Raw genomic sequence first — 20,579 nt, forward strand, 5'->3', positions numbered from 1 at the left:
AGGAATTAAATGCATAAAAGTGTGATGAACCATTAAAAATTATAGGACCTAGAATGGATATTTCTTTTTTTAAAAAACTGTATTAGTGCCAGATGTTTACAGATTGCTTCAAAAGATAACAGGCAAATGTCACTGAGGTAAAGTAGCACGCTGGCCTTTTATAGATTCTAAAGTAGCTCCCTTATTGCCAAGATGTTATTAAAATGATTAAGGATGTATTTGATGATGGTTTATTCTATTTTCTGAATTTCTGATCTTTTCTATAGTCAGCCAGCTTTAAATGTGATAATGTAAAAAGAGATTTCCATGGTGATGTTCAAAGATGAGCTCCTCTTTCTCATTGACTCACCTGGTCACTGTCTTTTTGGGCAATGTGAGGGATGCATGTGGATGAAGAATGTAACTACTGTTATTGTCTGCTAGAGAATCCACTCTTACAGTTGGTAAGTTTCCGTCACTGGGTTTCTCTTCAGAGACATCTTAACAATAAGAACAAGAACAAAGCAACATCAATATCTTGAATCAAGACCATGAGAATGTAATGAACTGGAACTAATACATTTGAAATAGGAAAGATATACTCTGAAGCTGAAGATAATAAAACTTATACTTTATTGAGAATTTCTCTGATAAACTTGTTTACTTTTAAACTGTAATACTGACTACTAAAGTTTTGTAACTAAGTTTTGGAACTTATATTGAACAGCTAGGATATAAAAGTGGTAGAAGTAATTGTTATATTAATAGTATCACAATATAATGGGAAAATGTAAGACTAATTCTTTTAGTTTCTATACCATGTTTGTAAAGTTTTCTGCAAACTATGTTTTCTTTTCCTTAAGTTGTAACAACTGTTATCAAAGACAAAGAACCATAACACTAAAGTAAGAATTATTTGCCCTAAACCATTATCTATGAAAAAATGACAACAGTATAGCTATGATGTTAGAAAAGAGATTCAAATAGATGGAAAAGGAAGGGAAGAAAAAGGAAAAGAACGAATAGGGATAATATCAAATAGGTAGAAAAAGAATAAAATAAAAAGAAATAGGGGGACTTCCCTGGTGGTGCAGTGGTTAAGAATCTGCCTGCCAATGCAGGGGACACGGGTACAAGCCCTGGTCCAGGAAGATCCCACATGCCACGGAACAACTAAGCCCATGTGCCACAACTACTGAGCCTGCACTCTAGAGCCCATGAGCCACAAGTACTGAGCCCACATGCCACAACTACTGAAGCCCGCACGCCTAGAGCCCATGCTCTGCAACAAAAGAAGCCACCGCAATGAGAAGCCGGCACACCACAACGAAGAGTAGCCCCCGCTCGCTGCAATTAGAGAAAGCCCACATGCAGCAACAAAGACCCAATGCATACAAAAATAAAAAATAAATAAATACGGACTTCCCTGGTGGTGCAGAGGTTAAGAATCCGCCTGCCAATGCAGGGGACATGGGTTCGAACCCTGGTCCAGGAAGATCCCACATGCCGCAGAGCAACTAAGCCTGTGCTCTAGAGCCCATGAGCCACAACTACTGAGCCCACAAGCCTAGAGCCCATGTTCCACAACAAGAGAAGCCACTGCAATGAGAAGCCCGCGCACCACAACGAAGAGCAACCCCCGCTCGCCACAACTAGAGAAAGCCCATGCACAGCAACGAAGACCCAATGCAGCCAAAAAATAAATTAATTAAAATAAATAAATAAATTTATATTAAAAAAATGAGGAGTATGATTCTTTCTGAATCTGAAGGAACAAAGAGGAAAAAAGCAAAGAGGATGAGAAGAATAGTTTTAAAAGAAGTGTCACATGTCTAACAACATTGATAAAAATATAAAATAAAAATTTCTCCAGTAGCTATTAGCACCATATTCTTGTTATTGTTGCTGTCATTATTACTGTTATTAAAATTAAGAAGAATTTATTTTATGCTCACTGGTCATTTGGGAGGAAGCAAGAGTCAACCAGCTTCACAGAATTCCAAAATGAAATAGACAGCTAACCTAGACAGGAGTTGAAAAATGAACTTGAAATTTATTTGGGCTAAGAAACTTTTTCTAATCATTCAGTTCACAATCTTACCCAAAGAGATCAATTTTAGCACTGACTTTCATGAAGTGATTTTCTGAATATACGTTTGTTCTTTAAAACGTTCTTAAATCCCCTATATCCCATGATTACTCACCCTGAGGACTATTCACATCCACAAGCTGCCCCTGAGGTACAATCACTTGTGTCGTTCCTGTCTGGGTAGATGGAATTACACGCAGCACCTGTCCGTTTTCTGATGGGCTGGCAACAATCATCTTGGAGGCATTTTAAAAAAATCAAATGCATAAGTCTACAATGATTCAAAAGAATCATTACTTAAAAAATTAGTAGACATGCCTACCTCTACAGCAGATGCTATCATTTTCTTCGCTTTATAGATGAAAACACTGAGGTACCTAAAAATTTTTTCCCAAAGTCTCACAATTGATAAGTGGTAAAGCTAGGATTCAAAACAGGCAGTTTGATCCTATGTCCTATGATCTTAACCACCTATGATCTTAATCATTACATGGATGTGAGGTCTAATTACTTAGTAACCTGAACAAGTAGGTCTCTGACTACACTAAATATATTTACTTTTTTCTACTTATTGTATTATCCACACGTTTGACCTATTTGTGTGATAATCACTGGTCTCATATTTTAAGTCATTTTCATTTAAAAACAGTAACTTAGATGTCTAATTAAACAGGATTTATTTTTATATCTCTGCATTTTTTTTTTTTTTTTTTTTTTTTTGTGTGTGGTACGCGGGCCTCTCACTGTTGTGGCCTCTCCCCTTGCGGAGCGCAGGCTCCAGAAGCGCAGGCTCAGCGGCCATGGCTCACGGGCCCAGCCGCTCCGCGGCATGTGGGATCTTCCCGGACCGGGGCACGAACCCGTGTCCCCTGCATCGGCAGGCGGACTCTCAACCACTGCGCCACCAGGGAAGCCCTCTGCATTTTTATATATATTGTCTTGGTCTATAAGAAATACTACAGAGTGACCCAAAAGTCTGAAAACATAGGGGAATTGTATATTTATTATTTCCTTTGGTGTTTTTGTTTGTTTTTTTCAGTTTAACAAATGAACTCCTTGCCTCAAATTTAGAGGAATGTCAACTAAGAAAGCATCTAAAGTTGAAGAAAAACATTTTGAGCCTATCGTTTAAAAATATAATATATTATTTAAAATTAAGTTTATCCTATATTTCCAGACTTTCTGGATACCTTATAAACTTTATTACCTAAAAACTACTCTTCTACTAACAGTTTTACTGTTTTACCTGAAATCCCCTGTCCTCAGTTTTCCCTAGGGCAAATAACTGTCCTTAATCATTCCAACCCACTTTTCAAACTTCCCTTTTGCTATGTAAAACATGAAAACTTTGCTGATGGCCTGATAGAGACGGCATCACTTTTAGAGAGGGTCATTTGAAAAACTTCAAATTTGGAAAAAAAAAAAACCACCCTTAAACCTCAACAAAACAGAAAGCTTTCAATATAATCATAAACATTTCCCAGAAATTAAGAGTAGAAATTTTTTCCTTCCCTCAGTGTTTGTCAAGTTTCTTGAGATAAAAATATCTTGCCATATCTCTTATACCTCTTATTACTTCAGTATGAAAATCAACTGTAAACTCTGAGGATGATAATTCCTTTTCATTTGTGGAGTTCATACTAAGCAGCAGGACTTTACATGCATTGGGTTGGCCAAAAGGTTCGTTTGGTTTTTTCTGTAAGATGGCTCTAGTAGCACTTAGTTGACTTTAACTTCATCCAAAACAATTTTGTTAGATTTTATGTGACAGTTGTCATATCAGTGTGCATTTAAAAAAAGACTGATCAAAATTGGTAAATTTTTTTATAGATGTTTATTGGCATCATAATTTTTTTTTTTTGGTTGCGCCGGGTTCTAGTTGCTGCAGGTGGGCTCCTTAGTTGCAGCACGTGGGCTCCTCAATTGCGGCCAGTGGGCTCCTTAGTTGCAGAATGTGAACTCTTAGTTGCTTCGTGCATGTAGGATCTAGTTCCCTGACCAGGGATGGAACCCGGGCCCCCTGCAATGGAATCTCGGAGTCTTAACCGCTGCGCTGCCAGGGAAGTCCCAAAATTGGTGAATTTTTGTGTAGCCGTTTTAATATTGAAGATGGAAGGAAAAAAACCAACGTTTTTGGCATATTATGCACTTTATTATTTCAAGAAAGGTAAAAATGCAACTGAAACGCAAAAAAAAGATTTGTGCAGTGGCATGCAGAAGGCGCTGTGTCTGACTGGCTGTGTCTGACTGAACGTGTCAAAAGTGGTTTGCGAAGTTTCGTGCTGGAGAGTTCTCACTGGATGATGCTCCACGGTCAGGTAGACCAGTTGAAGTTGATAGCGATCAAATCGAGACATTGAGAATAATCAACGTCATACCACGCAGGAGATAGCCGACATACTCATAATATCCAAATCAAGCGCTGAAAATCATTTGCGCCAGCTTGGTTATGTGAATCGCTTTGATGTTTGGGTTCCACATAAATTAAGCAAAAAAACCCTTCTTGACCGTATTCCCACATGCGATTCTCTACTTATACGTAATGAAAACGTTCCATTTTTAAAACAAATTGTGACAGGCAATGAAAAGTGGATACTGTACAATAATGTGGAACAGAAGAGACTGTGGGGCAAGCGAAATGAACCACCACCAACTACACCAAAGGCCGGTCTTCATCCAAAGAAGGTGAGGTTGTGTATATGGTGGGATTGGAAGGGAGTCCTCTATGATGAGCTCCTTCTGGAAAACGAAATGATTAATTCCAACAAGTACTGCTCCCAGTTAGACCAACTGAAAGCAGCACCCGACGAAAAGCATCCGGAATTAGTCAACAGAAAATGCATAATCTTCCATCAGGATAACGCAAGGCCGCATGTTTCTTTGATGACCAGGCAAAAACTGTTACAGCTTAGCTGGGAAGTGCTGATTCATCCACCATATTCACCAGACATTGTACCTTCGGATTTCCATTTATTTAGATCTTTACAAAATTCTCTTAATGGAAAAAAATTTCAATTCCCTGGAAGACTGTTAAAGGCACCTGCAAGAGTTCTTTGCTCAAAAAGATAAAAAGTTTTGGGAAGATGGAATTATGAAGTTGCCTGAAAAATGGCAGAAAGTAGTGGAACAAAAGGGTGAATACATTGTTCAATAAAGTTCTTGGTGAAAATGAAAAATGTGTCTTTTATTTTTACTTAAAAACCAAAGGCACTTTTTGGCCAACCCAATATTACGTTATTTAATCTTCATTACATGTATACGAACTATATACATTTTATACATGCGGAAATTGCAACACAGTGGTTACAAAACTCATTCAAGGTAACTCAGAGCTATATAGTCCTGAGCTGAAATTCAAACCCAAGCAGTCTGACTCCTTTTAACCACTACTTTGTACTGTCCCCCAATATCTGATGATGTTACTTAACCTAAAAAAAGACAAAAATAAAACAATACGAAAACCCTACTGGACTTCAAAAGGCAATAGTAATAATACTGTTGTTAATTCTTTACTCCCTGTAAATGAGATTAAATATGTGTGAAAAATTTTCATTCATTCTTAGAAAATAAGAGTGCTGTGGTTATTTTTAAATCCAAATAAAACACATATAATAAAGTTATAAATTATTCAATCATATGAAAATTTCATAATTAAGACTGATCTGTGGAATATCCCCTTAATTTTGAAACTGTTTCCCAAGCACAGTGGAAAAGCATCTCCATTTTCTGTTTCCTTAGCTTATTTCACCTGTTACCTAAAAACCTATTTTTAATTCATATAATTTGACAATGGTGATGATAATACTACTTTTTCTATTACCAAAAAAAGTGATTATCTTTAATCTTTGCTATGAAAATAAACATAGTTTTGAAGAGTCATCTGCTGCAATACATTTTCTTTGAGGCCGACCATGAAAATCACCAGAAAATCTTGGCTAATGAGTAGTTTTATATTTACTGGGCACTTTGTGTACAATATTTCTAGTAAATGAAAAATATCACCCCTGCTTCACTCCAAAACCTCCTCTCATCCACTGCAGATTTACCCACTATAGAATCTTTACTAGTTCCGTGAAAGCTTCTATGTGAAAAAAATCATACTTCAAAACAAACAAACAAAAAAGTCATTTTTTACAAAAAGCTCCACTTGGTGGAGACTTTGATAATGGGAAGATTATGCATATATGGAGGCTGGGGGTATATGGAAACTCTCTGTATTTTCTTCTCATTTTGCTGTGAACCTAAAACTGCTCTTAAAATTAAAGTCTATTAAAATAAACAATAAAAACAAAAAATCTCCACTAAGTTTCCCAGAATATCACCACCTTCTGATCTTTGGTTCTTTGGAGAAGACAGCTTCTAACACTCCACGTTCCTTACATTTATTTTCATGCTCATGCCACATGTTTCCTATTTCACAACTTCAAGCAACCCTCTGTATCATCTCCTACCGCAAATAATGTAAAATCACCTTTATAATCACTTCAGATAGAATGTTTAATACAATTACAAAGAGAATGGGAACTCGAACTTTTTTCAGACCCAGACAAATAAATAACTTTAACATGCTTTTTAGGAAAGGTACCATGTGTAAAATAATAACGCTTCATACATTTAGACTCTTTTATCCTTCCATTAGAACACAGACTTTCTAAATGTTCTCATAGAAACTAGAATAAATGTCAAATAAGAGGGGAAATTACAGAAGTATTTCATTTTGAACATGAAATATTAAAATGTATTGGTTCACATCTAGATTATTTGTTGCATATTAACCTCGGCTGGTGATGCAGTATGATTACAGAAGCTTACCCTAACTTTGCATTTCAGTCCTGAAGTAAGCCCAGAAATATGTTGAGCCTGAACATACACACAAAAAAGTTGTCTACAGTTAGCCACCTCTCAACCAATTACTCTCAATGCCAAAATTTAGCTGAATTATAAGGGAGCAAAAGGACATAGATTAACTCTAGAATGCTCTAGACTAGAAACAAAAACAAGAATTTTGGGTTAAATGGTTGCCTACTTAAGTATAATTTATAATTGAAGTTATGATTTTAAAAATAATTTTTATTATTGAATTAAAATTTGTTGTAGAAAATTTGGAAAATACAGGCAAACAAAGAGATACATTATTCTTCATATTATTACTGATATAAATATATTATTAGTCAGAGAGCAATTTAGAACTTTTTCTCATTAATTTTATTTGAATCAAAACCATCTATCACCACATCTATTCAACTGTGAATTTGGTCGTACATATTTTTGGCTAACAGTTTAAAGCAGCACTGTCAACTTAATGCATTGTTATTCACATGACACCTACCTATCTACTTACAAAGATCAGTAAGGGTATGTCTAAATTCCATTTTCCACTGGTACTTCCATTGCTTTCTTTTTCTTCAAGAAAGCATACCAGCATGTGGCACACAAATCAGTAACTGAGATGTTGATACAGCAAACAACATTGAGTTCAGTCAAATGTATATACAAAAAATAAATGTAAGTTATATGTAAGCTCTGGGACTTTAGCACTAGTGACAGAAGCACTAGTGACAGATTATGTTACATTTCCAACTGATCTTAAAGTACCAGTTTGCCTAGACATAGTAGCTGGGACGTACTGGTTTGAAGTACTCTGTAGTCCTGAAAGGAAATCTTTTAAAATCCTTATATAACTTAAAAATGAATGTCATGGTAACAGTATTTTCAAAGCAATGTAAAGCAATAATGTCAAGAAATTAAGGTCTTCTAGTAAGACTAATACAATTTGCTAAATAGCAGAAAACTGGTTATTTTAAAAACGTACTCACCATTTGCTCATTAGAATCCCCCAATGACTGAAGCTCATATTGAATAGGTTGCCCATTTTGGTCCACTAGGTGGAATTGCTCTGCAGAAAGAGTCTGTGTCTGAGTCAGGGGCCCTGGTATATTCTGTGATGTGAGTGAATTATCCACCGCAGTAGTAATGGGTAAAACTCTAGGGGAACCATCTTGTCCAAAAGAAGGCTCACTGGAGTCCATACAGCTTAGATGCTTTTGCAAAGAAAAAAAAAAAATCACTTGCGTGTTTGTAAAATAAGTTACAATTTTTAAAAAATAGAATGTTTTTAATAAAAGATGGAGACACATTCATTTTTCAGTTAATTATTCACTTTACTTTTGGCAAGGGTTATCAATTCACAGACTGATATAGACAGAAGTTCTTAAGTGAAACTGCTGATTTTTATTATATTTTATTTCAAATAATCCACAGGAATACAATGTGAAATGATGAAATATTTATAATTCAATATGCAGATTTTTCTTTACATATAAACTTTCACAAATACACTAAAGCTATATATTATAAAATTAAATATGATAGAATTATTAAAAATTAAATGTTAAAATTCTTGAATACATTAAATATAACACTATTCCTTAAATATAAAAAATCCAATTGCATGCCGCTTTCCCTTTAAATGGAAAAAAGCTCCCAGTTGAATCCCTACTTCAAATACCTGAGAATTGGTTTTTGACTCTTCGAAATCATTATGGTTGACTCTTAATGAATCAACAGACTGTTCCATGCTGGTATCATATCCAATTCCATTTTCTTCTATTATTTAATACCTGAAAGGTTTTAAATATCTGATCAACTAAAGCACTTAACATTTTAATAGAATGTTTGTCTTAAATAAATTTCTCATCTCCCCTACTGTGTTACCCTATACAATTTAGGTTAAATCATTTACACCCTATAAGATCAATAAAATGAACATTCTTGTTAAATAATTTGCAAAGGCACCAGAATAAATTCAAGACAGAGCAAAAATTAGTGTTATGTAGTTTCCTCACCCTATCCTTAATTGCACTCATGTACTGGTTTATTAAGGTTGCTGCTATGTGACAGGTACTGTTGTTACACCCTTTCAAATTCTTCTAAAATTCTCATTTTACACAGATGAAATCTAAATAAAAGCTTTTAATTTTATGAGGTGTGCCCTATCATAGCATTAGATAATTTTAAAAGAGATCTCTTGGTACAGGAGGAGATTATATACATACAACTCTTACCATAACATACAATTATACCACTTAATATTAGCATGACAAGCTTTGAAAATGAAGAAATATGTATTCTAAAAAGGTTGAGCCACTTAGGCCTAGTACAGTCATTTTCCACTGGTGGTGATTTTGCCCCCACACATACCCCCAACACCCCCTAATCGTCTGGGGATACTGGGCAATGTTTAGAAACTTTTTTGGTTGTCACAACTGGAGGGGGTGCTACTGGTATCTAATGAGCAGAAGTTAGGGGAACTGCTAAACACCTTGCAACGTACAGGACAGCCCCCACATAAAGATGTCAATGGTGCTGAGGTTCAGAAGCCCTGGCCTAGTATAGTATAGTGACTAATGGATTCTGTATGATCTAAAAAGAATGATGTTTTATGACTCAAAATTGGAGTAAAGTCAAAATGAAACTGCTAAAGAACATCACTGAAAAATTTATAATATAAAATAAACTTCATAGAATCTTTTTTAAGAACCCAACCCTATAATTTTATTTTTCGAAAGACAGCATGAATTATTTTTTAAAAATCTTTAATATTTTATTTTTAAATTTACATGCATTAATTGAACTCTTTTTTTGATGTATAGCTCTATGAATTTTAACACAGATAACCGTCATCACCATCAGGATACACGATAATTCCATCACTCTAAACCCTAATTTCCATTTATACCTGTATTTAAGACCTATTTAGTATATGTACTTGGATACAATGAAAACTTATTTTTCTGTGATAGCATCCAAACATATATCTGTAAAATTAACCATTTCAGAAAATCTGTAAGGTTTGCTATTTCATATCTTTAAGATATTATAAATAATTCTACTCAAATATAAATTGTAAGTGCTATTAAATCAGTCTTATTTTTAATATATAACTATAAAATATCTTAAAATTGCTTCTCCTTAAAGATTTTAAATTATCACTTGTATTCTAATTTCATGTATTACAAAAATTCCAAAAACCTGTAGTTACCTCTAGGGCTATAAAAGTAAGAGCAATTTTAGTTCATAACTTTCTGTTCGGTTTTGAATTTTTTATACTATACATATACTACTTAAGATTAATATTTTATAGAAGGGGTTTAAAAAATAGAAAGGAAGTTTCACTAATGGCAATACAGCAGATTAGACACTGTAGAAGGCTCTCTTGCTAGAAAACAAAAAATAGAAAGTTGATCTAAAACAAAATATTTCGGGGCTGGGAGCTACTATAGGAAGTAACAAAAATGAGAGGCCACTCCCTGCCCTCTCCCACTCTGCCCACCCCCCACTCCCCAAAATAAAAGCAAAAGCTGTGATCTAAAACCTAAGTGATGAGCACAAGCAAAGAGGAAAATTTCAAGGGCAGTGCTGCTAATAAACACTGTGCCTGGGAAATGGGCTTGGATAAACAGCTGGTAGGGGAAGAGAACTTAAAACTCCCAAGGTAAGACTAAGAACCTGAAAGATCCTGGTAAGCCAATAATGTACCCTGGCTTCTGGTGAGAACAAATGCAGTTATTATTTGGAGGAACACAAACACAGTTAAGACTTTAGTTTCCTTTCACATTAAGATCAATCAAATATAAGCTTACAATCAAAGAGTGCCAAAAACACAAAGAAATAAGCCACCATAAGAAGGAGTCAGCAGATTTAGACACCCCCTAAAAACTTCAAATATTGGAACCATGTAATACTGAATATAAAACAATTATTTAATATTCAAAGAAATAAAAGAATGAGTCATAGGAATAAGGAAGCAACAAGAGACTATCAAGTTTCATTTGAAAGAGAACCAAACAGAACTTTCAGCAATGAAAAATGTAATTGCTGAAATTAAAAAGTCAATGGATAAATTAAGTAGAAAGTTAGAAGCAGGAGAAAGAATTACTAATTAGAAGACAGGCTTTAAAAGTTACCCAGGGCTTCCCTGGTGGCACAGTGGTTGAGAGTCCGCCTGCTGATGCAGGGGACATGCGTTCGTGCCCCCATCTGGGAAGATCCCATATGCCGCAGAGCGGCTAGGCCCATAAGCCATGGCCACTGAACCGGCACGTCCGGAGCCTGTGCTCCGCAATGGGAGAGGCCACAACAGTGAGAGGCCCGCATACCGCAAAATAAATAAATAAATAAATAAGTAAATAAATAAAAATTACCCAGAATGCATCATAAGTAAAACAGAATATTAAAAAATACAAAGAACACACTTCAAACTACGAAAATAGAAGAAGAAAGTATAGCATACCTATAACTGGAGTCTCAGAAGAATAAAAAGAAAAAATGGACGAGAGACAATATGTGACGAGATAATGGCTGACCATTTTTCAAAACTGAAGACATGAATCTACAGATAAAGGAAGCACAAAATGTACCAAGATAAATCAAAAGAAATCCATACCAAATGTAGCAAAGTACAAAATTCAAAGAAAAACAGAAAAAATCTAAAATGCAGCCAGGGCTTCAGTTGGAGCGCCAGGAGAGGACTGGGGTTGGTGGCGTGAACACAGCCTGCAGGGCGTTAGTGCACCGCAGCTAGCCGAGAGGGAGTTGGGGAAAAGTCTGGACCTGCTGAAGAGGCAAGAGACTTTTTTCTTCCCTCTTTGTTTCCTGGTGTGCAAGGAGAGGGGATTAAGAACGCTGCTTAAAGGAGCTCCAGAGACGGGGGCGAGCCGCGGCTAAAAGTGTGGACCCCAGAGACAGACATGAGACGCTAAGGCGGCTGCTGCCGCCACCAAGAAGCCTGTGTGCAAACACAGGTCACTATCCACACCCCCCTTCCGGGGAGCCTGTGCAGCCCACCACTGCCAGGGTCCCGGGATCCAGGGACAACTCCCCCGGGAGAACGCCCAGCGCACCTCAGGCTGCTGCAACGTCGGCCTCTGCCGCCGCAGGATCGCCCTGCACTCCGTGACCCTCCCTACCCCACGGCCTGAGTGAGCCAGAGCCTTCAGCGGCTCCTTTAACCCCGTCCTGTCTGAGCAAAGAACAGACGCCCTCCAGCGACCTACACGCACAGGCGGGGCCAAATCCAAAGCTGAGCCCCTGGGAGCTGTGAGAACAAAGAGAAAGGGAAATCTCTCCCAGCAGCCTCAGAAACAGCGGATTAAAGATCCACAATCAACTTGATGTACCCTGCATCTGTGGAATTCATGAATAGACAACGAATCATCCCAAATTAAGGAGGTGGACTTTGAGAGCAAGATTTATGATTTTTTCCCCTTTTCCTCTTTTTGTGAGTGTGTATGTGTATGCTTCTGTGTGAGATTTTGTCTGTATAGCTTTGCTTCCACCATTTGTCCAAGGGTTCTATCCATCCTGTTTTTTTCTTAATAATTATTTTTTATTTTAATAACCTTATTTTATTTTACTTTATCTTCGTCCTTTCTTTTCTTCCTTCCCTCCTTTAGACAACGAATCACCCCAAATTGAGGAGGTGGACTTTGAGACAAAGATTTATGATTTTTTTCCTCTTTTCCTCTTTTCTGAGTGTGTATGTGTATGCTTCTCTGTGAGATTTTGTCTGTATAGCTTTGCTTCCACCATTTGTTCCAGGTTCTATCCATCCGTTTTTTTGTTTTCTTTTCCTCTTAATAATTATTTTTTTATTTTAAAAACTTCATTATATTTTATCTTACTTTATTTTATTTTACTTTGTCTTCTTTCTTTTTTTCCTTCCTTCCCTCCTTCCTTCCTTGCTCCCTCCCTCCCTTCTTTCTTTCTTTCTACTTCTACTAATTCTTTCTTTCTACTTTTTCTCCCTTTTCTTCTGAGCCGTGTGGATGAAAGGCTCTTGGTGCTGCAGCCAGGAGTTAGTGCTGTGCCTCTGAGGTGGGAGAGCCAACTTCAGGACACTGGTCCACATGAGGCCTCCGAGCTGCACATAATATCAAACGGCAAAAATCTCCCAGAGATCTCCATCTCAATGCCAGCAGCCAGCTTCACTCAACGACCAGCAAGCTACAGTGCTGGACATCCTATGCCAAACAACTAGCAAGACAGGAACACAACCCCACCCATTAGCAGAGAGGCTGCCCAAAATCATAATAAGTCTACAGACACCCCAAAACACACCACCAGACGTGGACCTGCCCACCAGAAAGACAAGATCTAGCCTCATCCACCAGAACACAGGCACTAGTACCCTCCACCAGGAAGTCTACACAACCCACTGAACCAACCTTTGCCACTGGGGACAGACACCAAAAACAACAGGAACTACAAACCTTCAGCCTGCAAAAAGGAGACCCCAAACACAGTAAGATAAGCAAAATGACAAGACAGAAAAACACAAAGCAGATGAAGGAGCAAGATAAAAACCCACCAGACCTAACAAATGAAGAGGAAATAGGCAGTCGACCTGAAAAAGAATTCAGAATAGTGATAGTAAAGATGATCCAAAATCTTGGAAATAGAATAGACAAAATGCAAGAAACATTTAACAAGGACCTAGAAGAACTAAACATGAAACAAACAATGATGAACAACACAATAAATGAAATGAAAAATACTCTAGATGGGATCAATAGCAGAATAACTGAGGCAGAAGAACGGATAAGTGACCTGGAAGATAAACTAGTGGAAATAACTAATGCACAGCAGAATACAGAAAAAAAAATGAAAACAACTGAGGACAGTCTCAGAGACCTCTGGGACAACATTAAATGCACCAACATTCAAATTATAGGGGTTCCAGAAGAAGAAGAGAAAAAGAAAGGGTCTGAGAAAATATTTGAAGAGATTATAGTTGAAAACTTCCCTAATATGGGAAAGGAAATAGTTAATCAAGTCCAGGAAGCACAGAGAGTCCCACACAGGATAAATACAAGGACAAAGAGGCCAAGACACATATTAATCAAACTGTCAAAAATTAAATACAAAGAAAACATATTAAAAGCAGCAAGGGAAAAACAACAAATAACACACAAGGGAATCCCTATAAGGTTAACAGCTGATCTTTCAGCAGAAACTCTGCAAGCCAGAAGGGAGTGGCAGGACATATTGAAAGTGATGAAGGAGAAAAACCTGCAACCAAGATTACTCTACCCAGCAAGGATCTCATACAGATTTGATGGAGAAATTAAAACCTTTACAGACAAGCAAAAGCTGAGAGAGTTCAGCACCACCAAACCAGCCCTACAACAACCGCTAAAGGAACTTCTCTAGGCAAGAAACGCAAGAGAAGGAAAAGCCCTACAATAACAAAACAATTAAGAAACTGGGAATGGGAACATAAATACAGATAATTACCTTAAATGTAAATGGACTAAATGCTCCCACCAAAAGACACAGATTGGCTGAATGGATACAAAAACAAGATGCATATATTTGCTGTCTACAAGAGACCCACTGCAGACCTAGAGACACATACAGACTGAAAGTAAGGGGATGGAAAAAGGTATTTCATGCAAATGGAAACCAAAAGAAAGCTGGAGTAGCAATTCTCATATCAGACAAAATAGACTTTAAAATAAAGACTATTAGAAGAGACAAAGAAGGACACTACATAATGATCAAGGGATCGATCCAAGAAGAAGATACAACAATTGTAAATATTTATGCACCCAACATAGGAGCACCTCAATACATAAGGCAAATACTAACAGCCATAAAAGGGGAAATCGACAGTAACACATTCATAGTAGGGGACTTTAACACCCCACTTTCACCAATGGACAGATCATCCAAAATGAAAATAAATAAGGAAACACAAGCTTTAAATGATACATTAAACAAGATGGACTTAATTGATATTTATATGACATTCCATCCATAAACAGCAGAATACACATTTTTCTCAAGTGCTCATGGAACATTCTCCAGGACAGATCATATCCTGGGTCACAAGTCAAGCCTTGGTAAATTTAAGAAAACTGAAATTGTATCAAGTATCTTTTCCGACCACAACGCTATGAGACTAGATTTCAATTACAGGAAAAGATCTGTAAAAAATACAAACACATGGAGGCTAAACAATACACTACTTAATAACGAAGTGATCACTGAAGAAATCAAAGAGGAAATCAAAAAATACCTAGAAACAAATGACAATGGAGACACGACGACTCAAAATCTATGGGATGCAGCAAAAGCAGTTCTAAGAGGGAAGTTTATAGCAATACAATCCTACCTTAAGAAACAGGAAACATCTCGAATAAACAACCTAACCTTGCACCTAAAGCAATTAGAGAAAGAAGAACAAAAAAACCCCAAAGTTAGCAGAAGGAAAGAAATCATAAAAATCAGATCAGAAATAAATGAAAAAGAAATGAAGGAAACGATAGCAAAGATCAATAAAACTAAATGCTGGTTCTTTGAAAGGATAAACAAAATTGATAAACCATTAGCCAGACTCATCAAGAAAAAAAGGGAGAAGACTGAAATCAATAGAATTAGAAATGAAAAAGGAGAAGTAACAACTGACACTGCAGAAATACAAAAGATCATGAGAGATTACTACAAGCAACTCTATGCCAATAAAATGGACAACCTGGAAGAAATGGACAAATTCTTAGAAAGGCACAACCTGCCAAGACTGCATCAGGAAGAAAGAGAAAATATGAACAGACCAATCACAAGCACTGAAATTGAAACTGTGATTAAAAATCTTCCAACAAACGAAAGTCCAGGACTAAATGGCTTCACAGGCAAATTCTATGAAACATTTAGAGAAGAGCTATCACCTATCCTTCTCAAACTCTTCCAAAATATAGCAGAGGGAGGAACACTCCCTAACTCATTCTATGAGGCCACCATCACCCTGATACCAAAACCAGACAAGGATGTCACAAAGAAAGAAAACTACAGGCCAATATCACTGATGAACATAGACGCAAAAATACTCAACAAAATACTAGCAAACAGAATCCAACAGCACATTAAACGGATCATACACCATGATCAAGTGGGGTGTATTCCAGGAATGCAAGGATTCTTCAATATATGCAAATCAATCAACGTGATACACCATATTAACAAATTGAAGGAGAGAAACCATATGATCATCTCAATAGATGCAGAGAAAGCTTTTGACAAAATTCAACACCCATTTATGATAAAAACCCTGCAGAAAGTAGGCATAGAGGGAACTTTCCTCAACATAATAAAGGGCATATATGACAAACCCACAGCCAACATCGTCCTCAATGGTGAAAAACTGAAAGCATTTCCACTAAGATCAGGAACAAGACAAGGTTGCCCACCCTCACCACTCTTATTCAACATAGTTTTGGAAGTTTTAGCCACAGCAATCAGAGAAGAAAAGGAAATAAAAGGAATTCAAATAGGAAAAGAAGAAGTAAAGCTGTCACTATTTGCAGATGACATGATACTATACATAGAGAATCCTAAAGATGCTACCAGAAAACTACTAGAGCTAATCAATGAATTTAGTAAAGTTGCAGGATACAAAATTAATGCACAGAAATCTCTGGCATTCCTATACACTAAGGATGAAAAATCTGAAAGTGAAATCAAGAAAACACTCCCATTTACCATTGCAACAAAAAGAATAAAATATCTAGGAATAAACCTACCTAAGGAGACAAAAGACCTGTATGCAGAAAATTATAAGACACTGATGAAAGAAAATAAAGATGATACAAATAGATGGAGAGATATACCATGTTCTTGGATTGGAAGAATCAACATTGTGAAAATGACTCTACTACCCAAAGCAAGCTACAGATTCAATGCAATCCCTATCAAACTACCACTGGCATTTTTCACAGAACTAGAACAAAAAATTTCACAATTTGTATGGAAACACAAAAGACTCCAAATAGCCAAAGCAATCTTGAGAACGAAAAACGGAGCTGGAGGAATCAGGCTCCCTGACTTCAGACTATACTACAAAGCTACAGCAATCAAGACAGTATGGTACTGGCACAAAAACAGAAAGATCAATGGAACAGGATAGAAAGCCAAGAGATAAACCCATGCACATATGGTCACCTTATCTTTGATAAAGGAGGCAGGAATGTACAGTGGAGAAAGGACAGCCTCTTCAATAAGTGGTGCTGGGAAAACTGGACAGCTACATGTAAAAGTATGAAATTAGATCACTCCCTAACACCATACACAAAAATAAGCTCAAAATGGATTAAAGACCTAAATGTACGGCCAGAAACTATCAAACTCTTAGAGGAAAACATAGGCAGAGCACTCTGTGACATAAATCACAGCAAGGTCCTTATTGACCCACCTCCTACAGAAATGGAAATAAAAACAAAAATAATCAAATGGGACCTAATGAAACTTAAAAGCATTTGCACAGCAATGGAAACCATAATCCGGACCAAAAGACAACCCTCAGAATGGGAGAAAATATTTTCAAATGAAGCAACTGACAAAGGATTCATCTCCAAAATTTATAAGCAGCTCATGCAGCTTAATAACAAAAAAACAAACAACCCAATCCAAAAATGGGCAGAAGACCTAAATAGACATTTCTCCAAAGAAGATATACAGACTGCCAACAAACACGTGAAAGAATGCTCAACATCACTAATCATTAGAGAAATGCAAATCAAAACTACAATGAGATATCATCTCACACCAGTCAGAATGGCCATCATCAAAAAATCTAGAAACAATAAATGCTGGAGAGTGTGTGGAGAAAAGGGAACCCTCTTACACTGTTGGTGGGAATGTAAATTGATACAGCCACTGTGGAGAACAGTATGGAGGTTCCTTAAAAAACTACAAATAGAACTACCATATGACCCAGCAATCCCACTACTGGGCATATACCCTGAGAAAACCATAATTCAAAAAGAGTCATGTACTATGATGTTCATTGCAGCTCTATTTACAATAGCCCGGAGATGGAAACAACCTAAGTGTACATCATTGGATGAATGGATAAAGAAGATGTGGCACATATATACAATGGAATATTACACAGCCATAAAAGAAACGAAATTGAGCTATTTGTAATGAGGTGGATAGACCTAGAGTCTGTCATACAGAGTGAAGTAAGTCAGAAAGAGAGAGACAAATACCGTATGTAACACATATATATGGAATTTAAGAAAAAAATGTCATGAAGAACCTAGGGGTGAAACAGGAATAAAGACACAGACTTACCAGAGAATGGACTTGAGGATATGGGGAGGGCGAAGGGTAAACTGTGAGAAAGCGAGAGAGAGGCATGGACATATATACACTACCAAACGTAAGGTAGATAGCTAATGGGAAGCAGCTGCATAGCACAGGGAGATCAGCTCCGTGCTTTGTGACCGCCTGGAGGGGTGGGATAGGGAGGGTGGGAGAGAGGGAGAGGCAAGGGGGAAGAGATATGGGAACATATATATATATATATATATATATATATATATATATATATATATATATATATATAACTGATTCATTTTGTTGTGAAGCTGAAACTAACATACCATTGTAAAGCAATTATACTCCAATAAAGACGTTAAAATGATAAAAAATAAAAAGTAAAAAAAAAATAATAATAAAATGCAGCCAGAGAGATACGATCACCTACAGAGTATTAACATTAGATATACATCAGACTATTCAATAGCAACAATGGCCGTAGAAGTCACAAGAATAATAAAAAAGTAACTTTCAGTACATAATTGTATATGCTTAAAGCTACTTTTTCAGAAGAGGGTGAATGATATTTTTAAGATTAAAAAGCTGAGTTTATAATGAACAGATCTTACACAAAAGCAATTCCTAAAGAAGTAGAAAATAAAAATGATACCAGAAGGAAGTCCTGAGATGCTAGAAAAATGGTAAGCAAATAAATAACTCTATGAAAAACCTAAATAAACACTGTCTGTATAAATAATACTATTACAATTTTGTGTATCTGTGTTTTAATGATAGAAATAAAATACTGGAGAACTAAATAAAATAATTAACTCAAGGGGGTGATGACAGATAAACACAATACATCAAAACTTATAAGATGGGGCTTCCCTGGTGGCGCAGTGGTTGAGAGTCCACCTGCCGATGCAGAGGACAGGGGTTCGTGCCCCAGTCCGCGAAGATCCCACATGCCGCGGAGCGGCTGGGCCCGTGAGCCATGGCCGCTGAGCCTGCGCGTCCGGAGCCTGTGCTCCTTAATGGGAGAGGCCACAACAGTGAGAGGCCCGCGTACCGCAAAAAAAAAAAAAACCTTATAGGATGCAGGGAAAGCAGCTCGTTCTTCAGTTTCAAAAATCACTACAAAGCTAAGGTGTACGAAAGAATGTGGTACTGACATAAGGATAGACATATAGATCAACAAAATAGAATTGAGAGTCCAGAAATAAACTCATACAACTCTGACCAAATAATTTTCAACAAGGGTTCCAAAAGCATTCGATGGGGAATGAAGTCTCTTCAACAAATGGTGCAGGGACAATTGAATAGCCGCATACAAAACAACTAAAATGCACCCCTACCTCATAATATATGGTTGACCCTTGAACAGCACAGGAGTTAATGGCACCAACTCTCTGCACAGTGGAAAATTCACGTACAACTTTACAGTTGGCCCTCCATATCTGCAGTTCTGCATCTGTGAATTTAACCAACTGTGGATTGTACAGTACTATAGTATGTATTTACTGAAAAAAGTCCAAGTATAAACGGACCCACACAGTTCAAATCCATGTTGTTTAAGGGTTAACTGTATACCAAAAATGAACAAAAGGGGATCAGAGACCTAATAAGAGCTAAAACTATATAATTTTTAGAGGAAAACAAAAGAATAAAGCTAAATGACCTTGGATTTAGATATGACACCAGAAGGATAAGTGTCAAAAGAAAAAAATAGATAAACTGGACATTAGCAAGATAAAAGCTTTTTGCACAAAGGATACCATGACATGAGTGAAAAGACAAGCCACAGATGGGAGAAAATATTTGCAAATCAAATAACTGATAAGGGTCTAGAATATACAAACATCTCTTAAGACCCAACAGACAAAAGACAACCCCAGGGACTTCCTTGGTGGTACAGTGGTTAAGAATCCGCCTGCCAACACAGAGGACAGGGGTTTGATCCCTGGTCCGGGAATATCCCACATGTCACAGAGCAACTAAGCCCGTGCACAACTACTGAGGCTGCACTCTAGAGCCCGCAAGCCATAACTACTGAGCCCGCATGGCACAACTACTGAAGCCCACGTGCCTAGAGCCTGTGTTCCGCAAGAAGAGGCCACCGCAATGAGAAGATTTCAAAAATCACTACAATGAGAAGACCATACACGCTGCAACTAGAGAAAGCCCGTGCGCAGCAACGAAGACCCAGTGCAGCCAAAAAATAAATTAATTAATTAAATTAAATTAAAGATAACCCAAACACACCTACTAAAAAATGGGCAAAGGGATTGAATAGACATTTCTCCAAAGAAAACACACAAATAGTCAACAATCATATTAAAGATGCTCAAGTTCATTAGTCATTAGGAAAATGCAAATCAAACCAACAATGAGATACTAGTTCATATCCACTGTA

At 37.0% G+C, this 20,579-nt stretch overlaps 1 protein-coding gene across 3 annotated transcripts in view; it reads right to left on the reverse strand.

Moving 5' to 3' along the window:
* Positions 1-20,579, reverse strand: part of CARF (calcium responsive transcription factor) — a 59,661-nt gene that overhangs the window by 27,784 nt on the left and 11,298 nt on the right. For 2 of the 3 annotated variants that reach the window (XR_004350751.1, XM_032637661.1), the window contains 4 exons: positions 8,577-8,688; positions 7,885-8,109; positions 2,184-2,304; positions 350-479 (listed from right to left, as the gene is read on the reverse strand). Coding sequence is in view for 1 of the 3 variants with exons in the window: in XM_032637661.1 (XP_032493552.1) it covers positions 350-479; positions 2,184-2,304; positions 7,885-8,109; positions 8,577-8,645 (545 nt within the window). In the remaining 2 variants the exon portion in view is untranslated. Of the gene's footprint in view, positions 1-349; positions 480-1,934; positions 2,002-2,183; positions 2,305-7,884; positions 8,110-8,576; positions 8,689-20,579 lie in introns of those variants that run through there. The other variant, XR_004350752.1, reaches the window with a different exon arrangement.

The sequence above is a fragment of the Phocoena sinus genome, chromosome 7 (genome assembly GCF_008692025.1).
Source record: "Phocoena sinus isolate mPhoSin1 chromosome 7, mPhoSin1.pri, whole genome shotgun sequence".
NCBI classification, from domain to species: Eukaryota; Metazoa; Chordata; class Mammalia; order Artiodactyla; family Phocoenidae; genus Phocoena; species Phocoena sinus.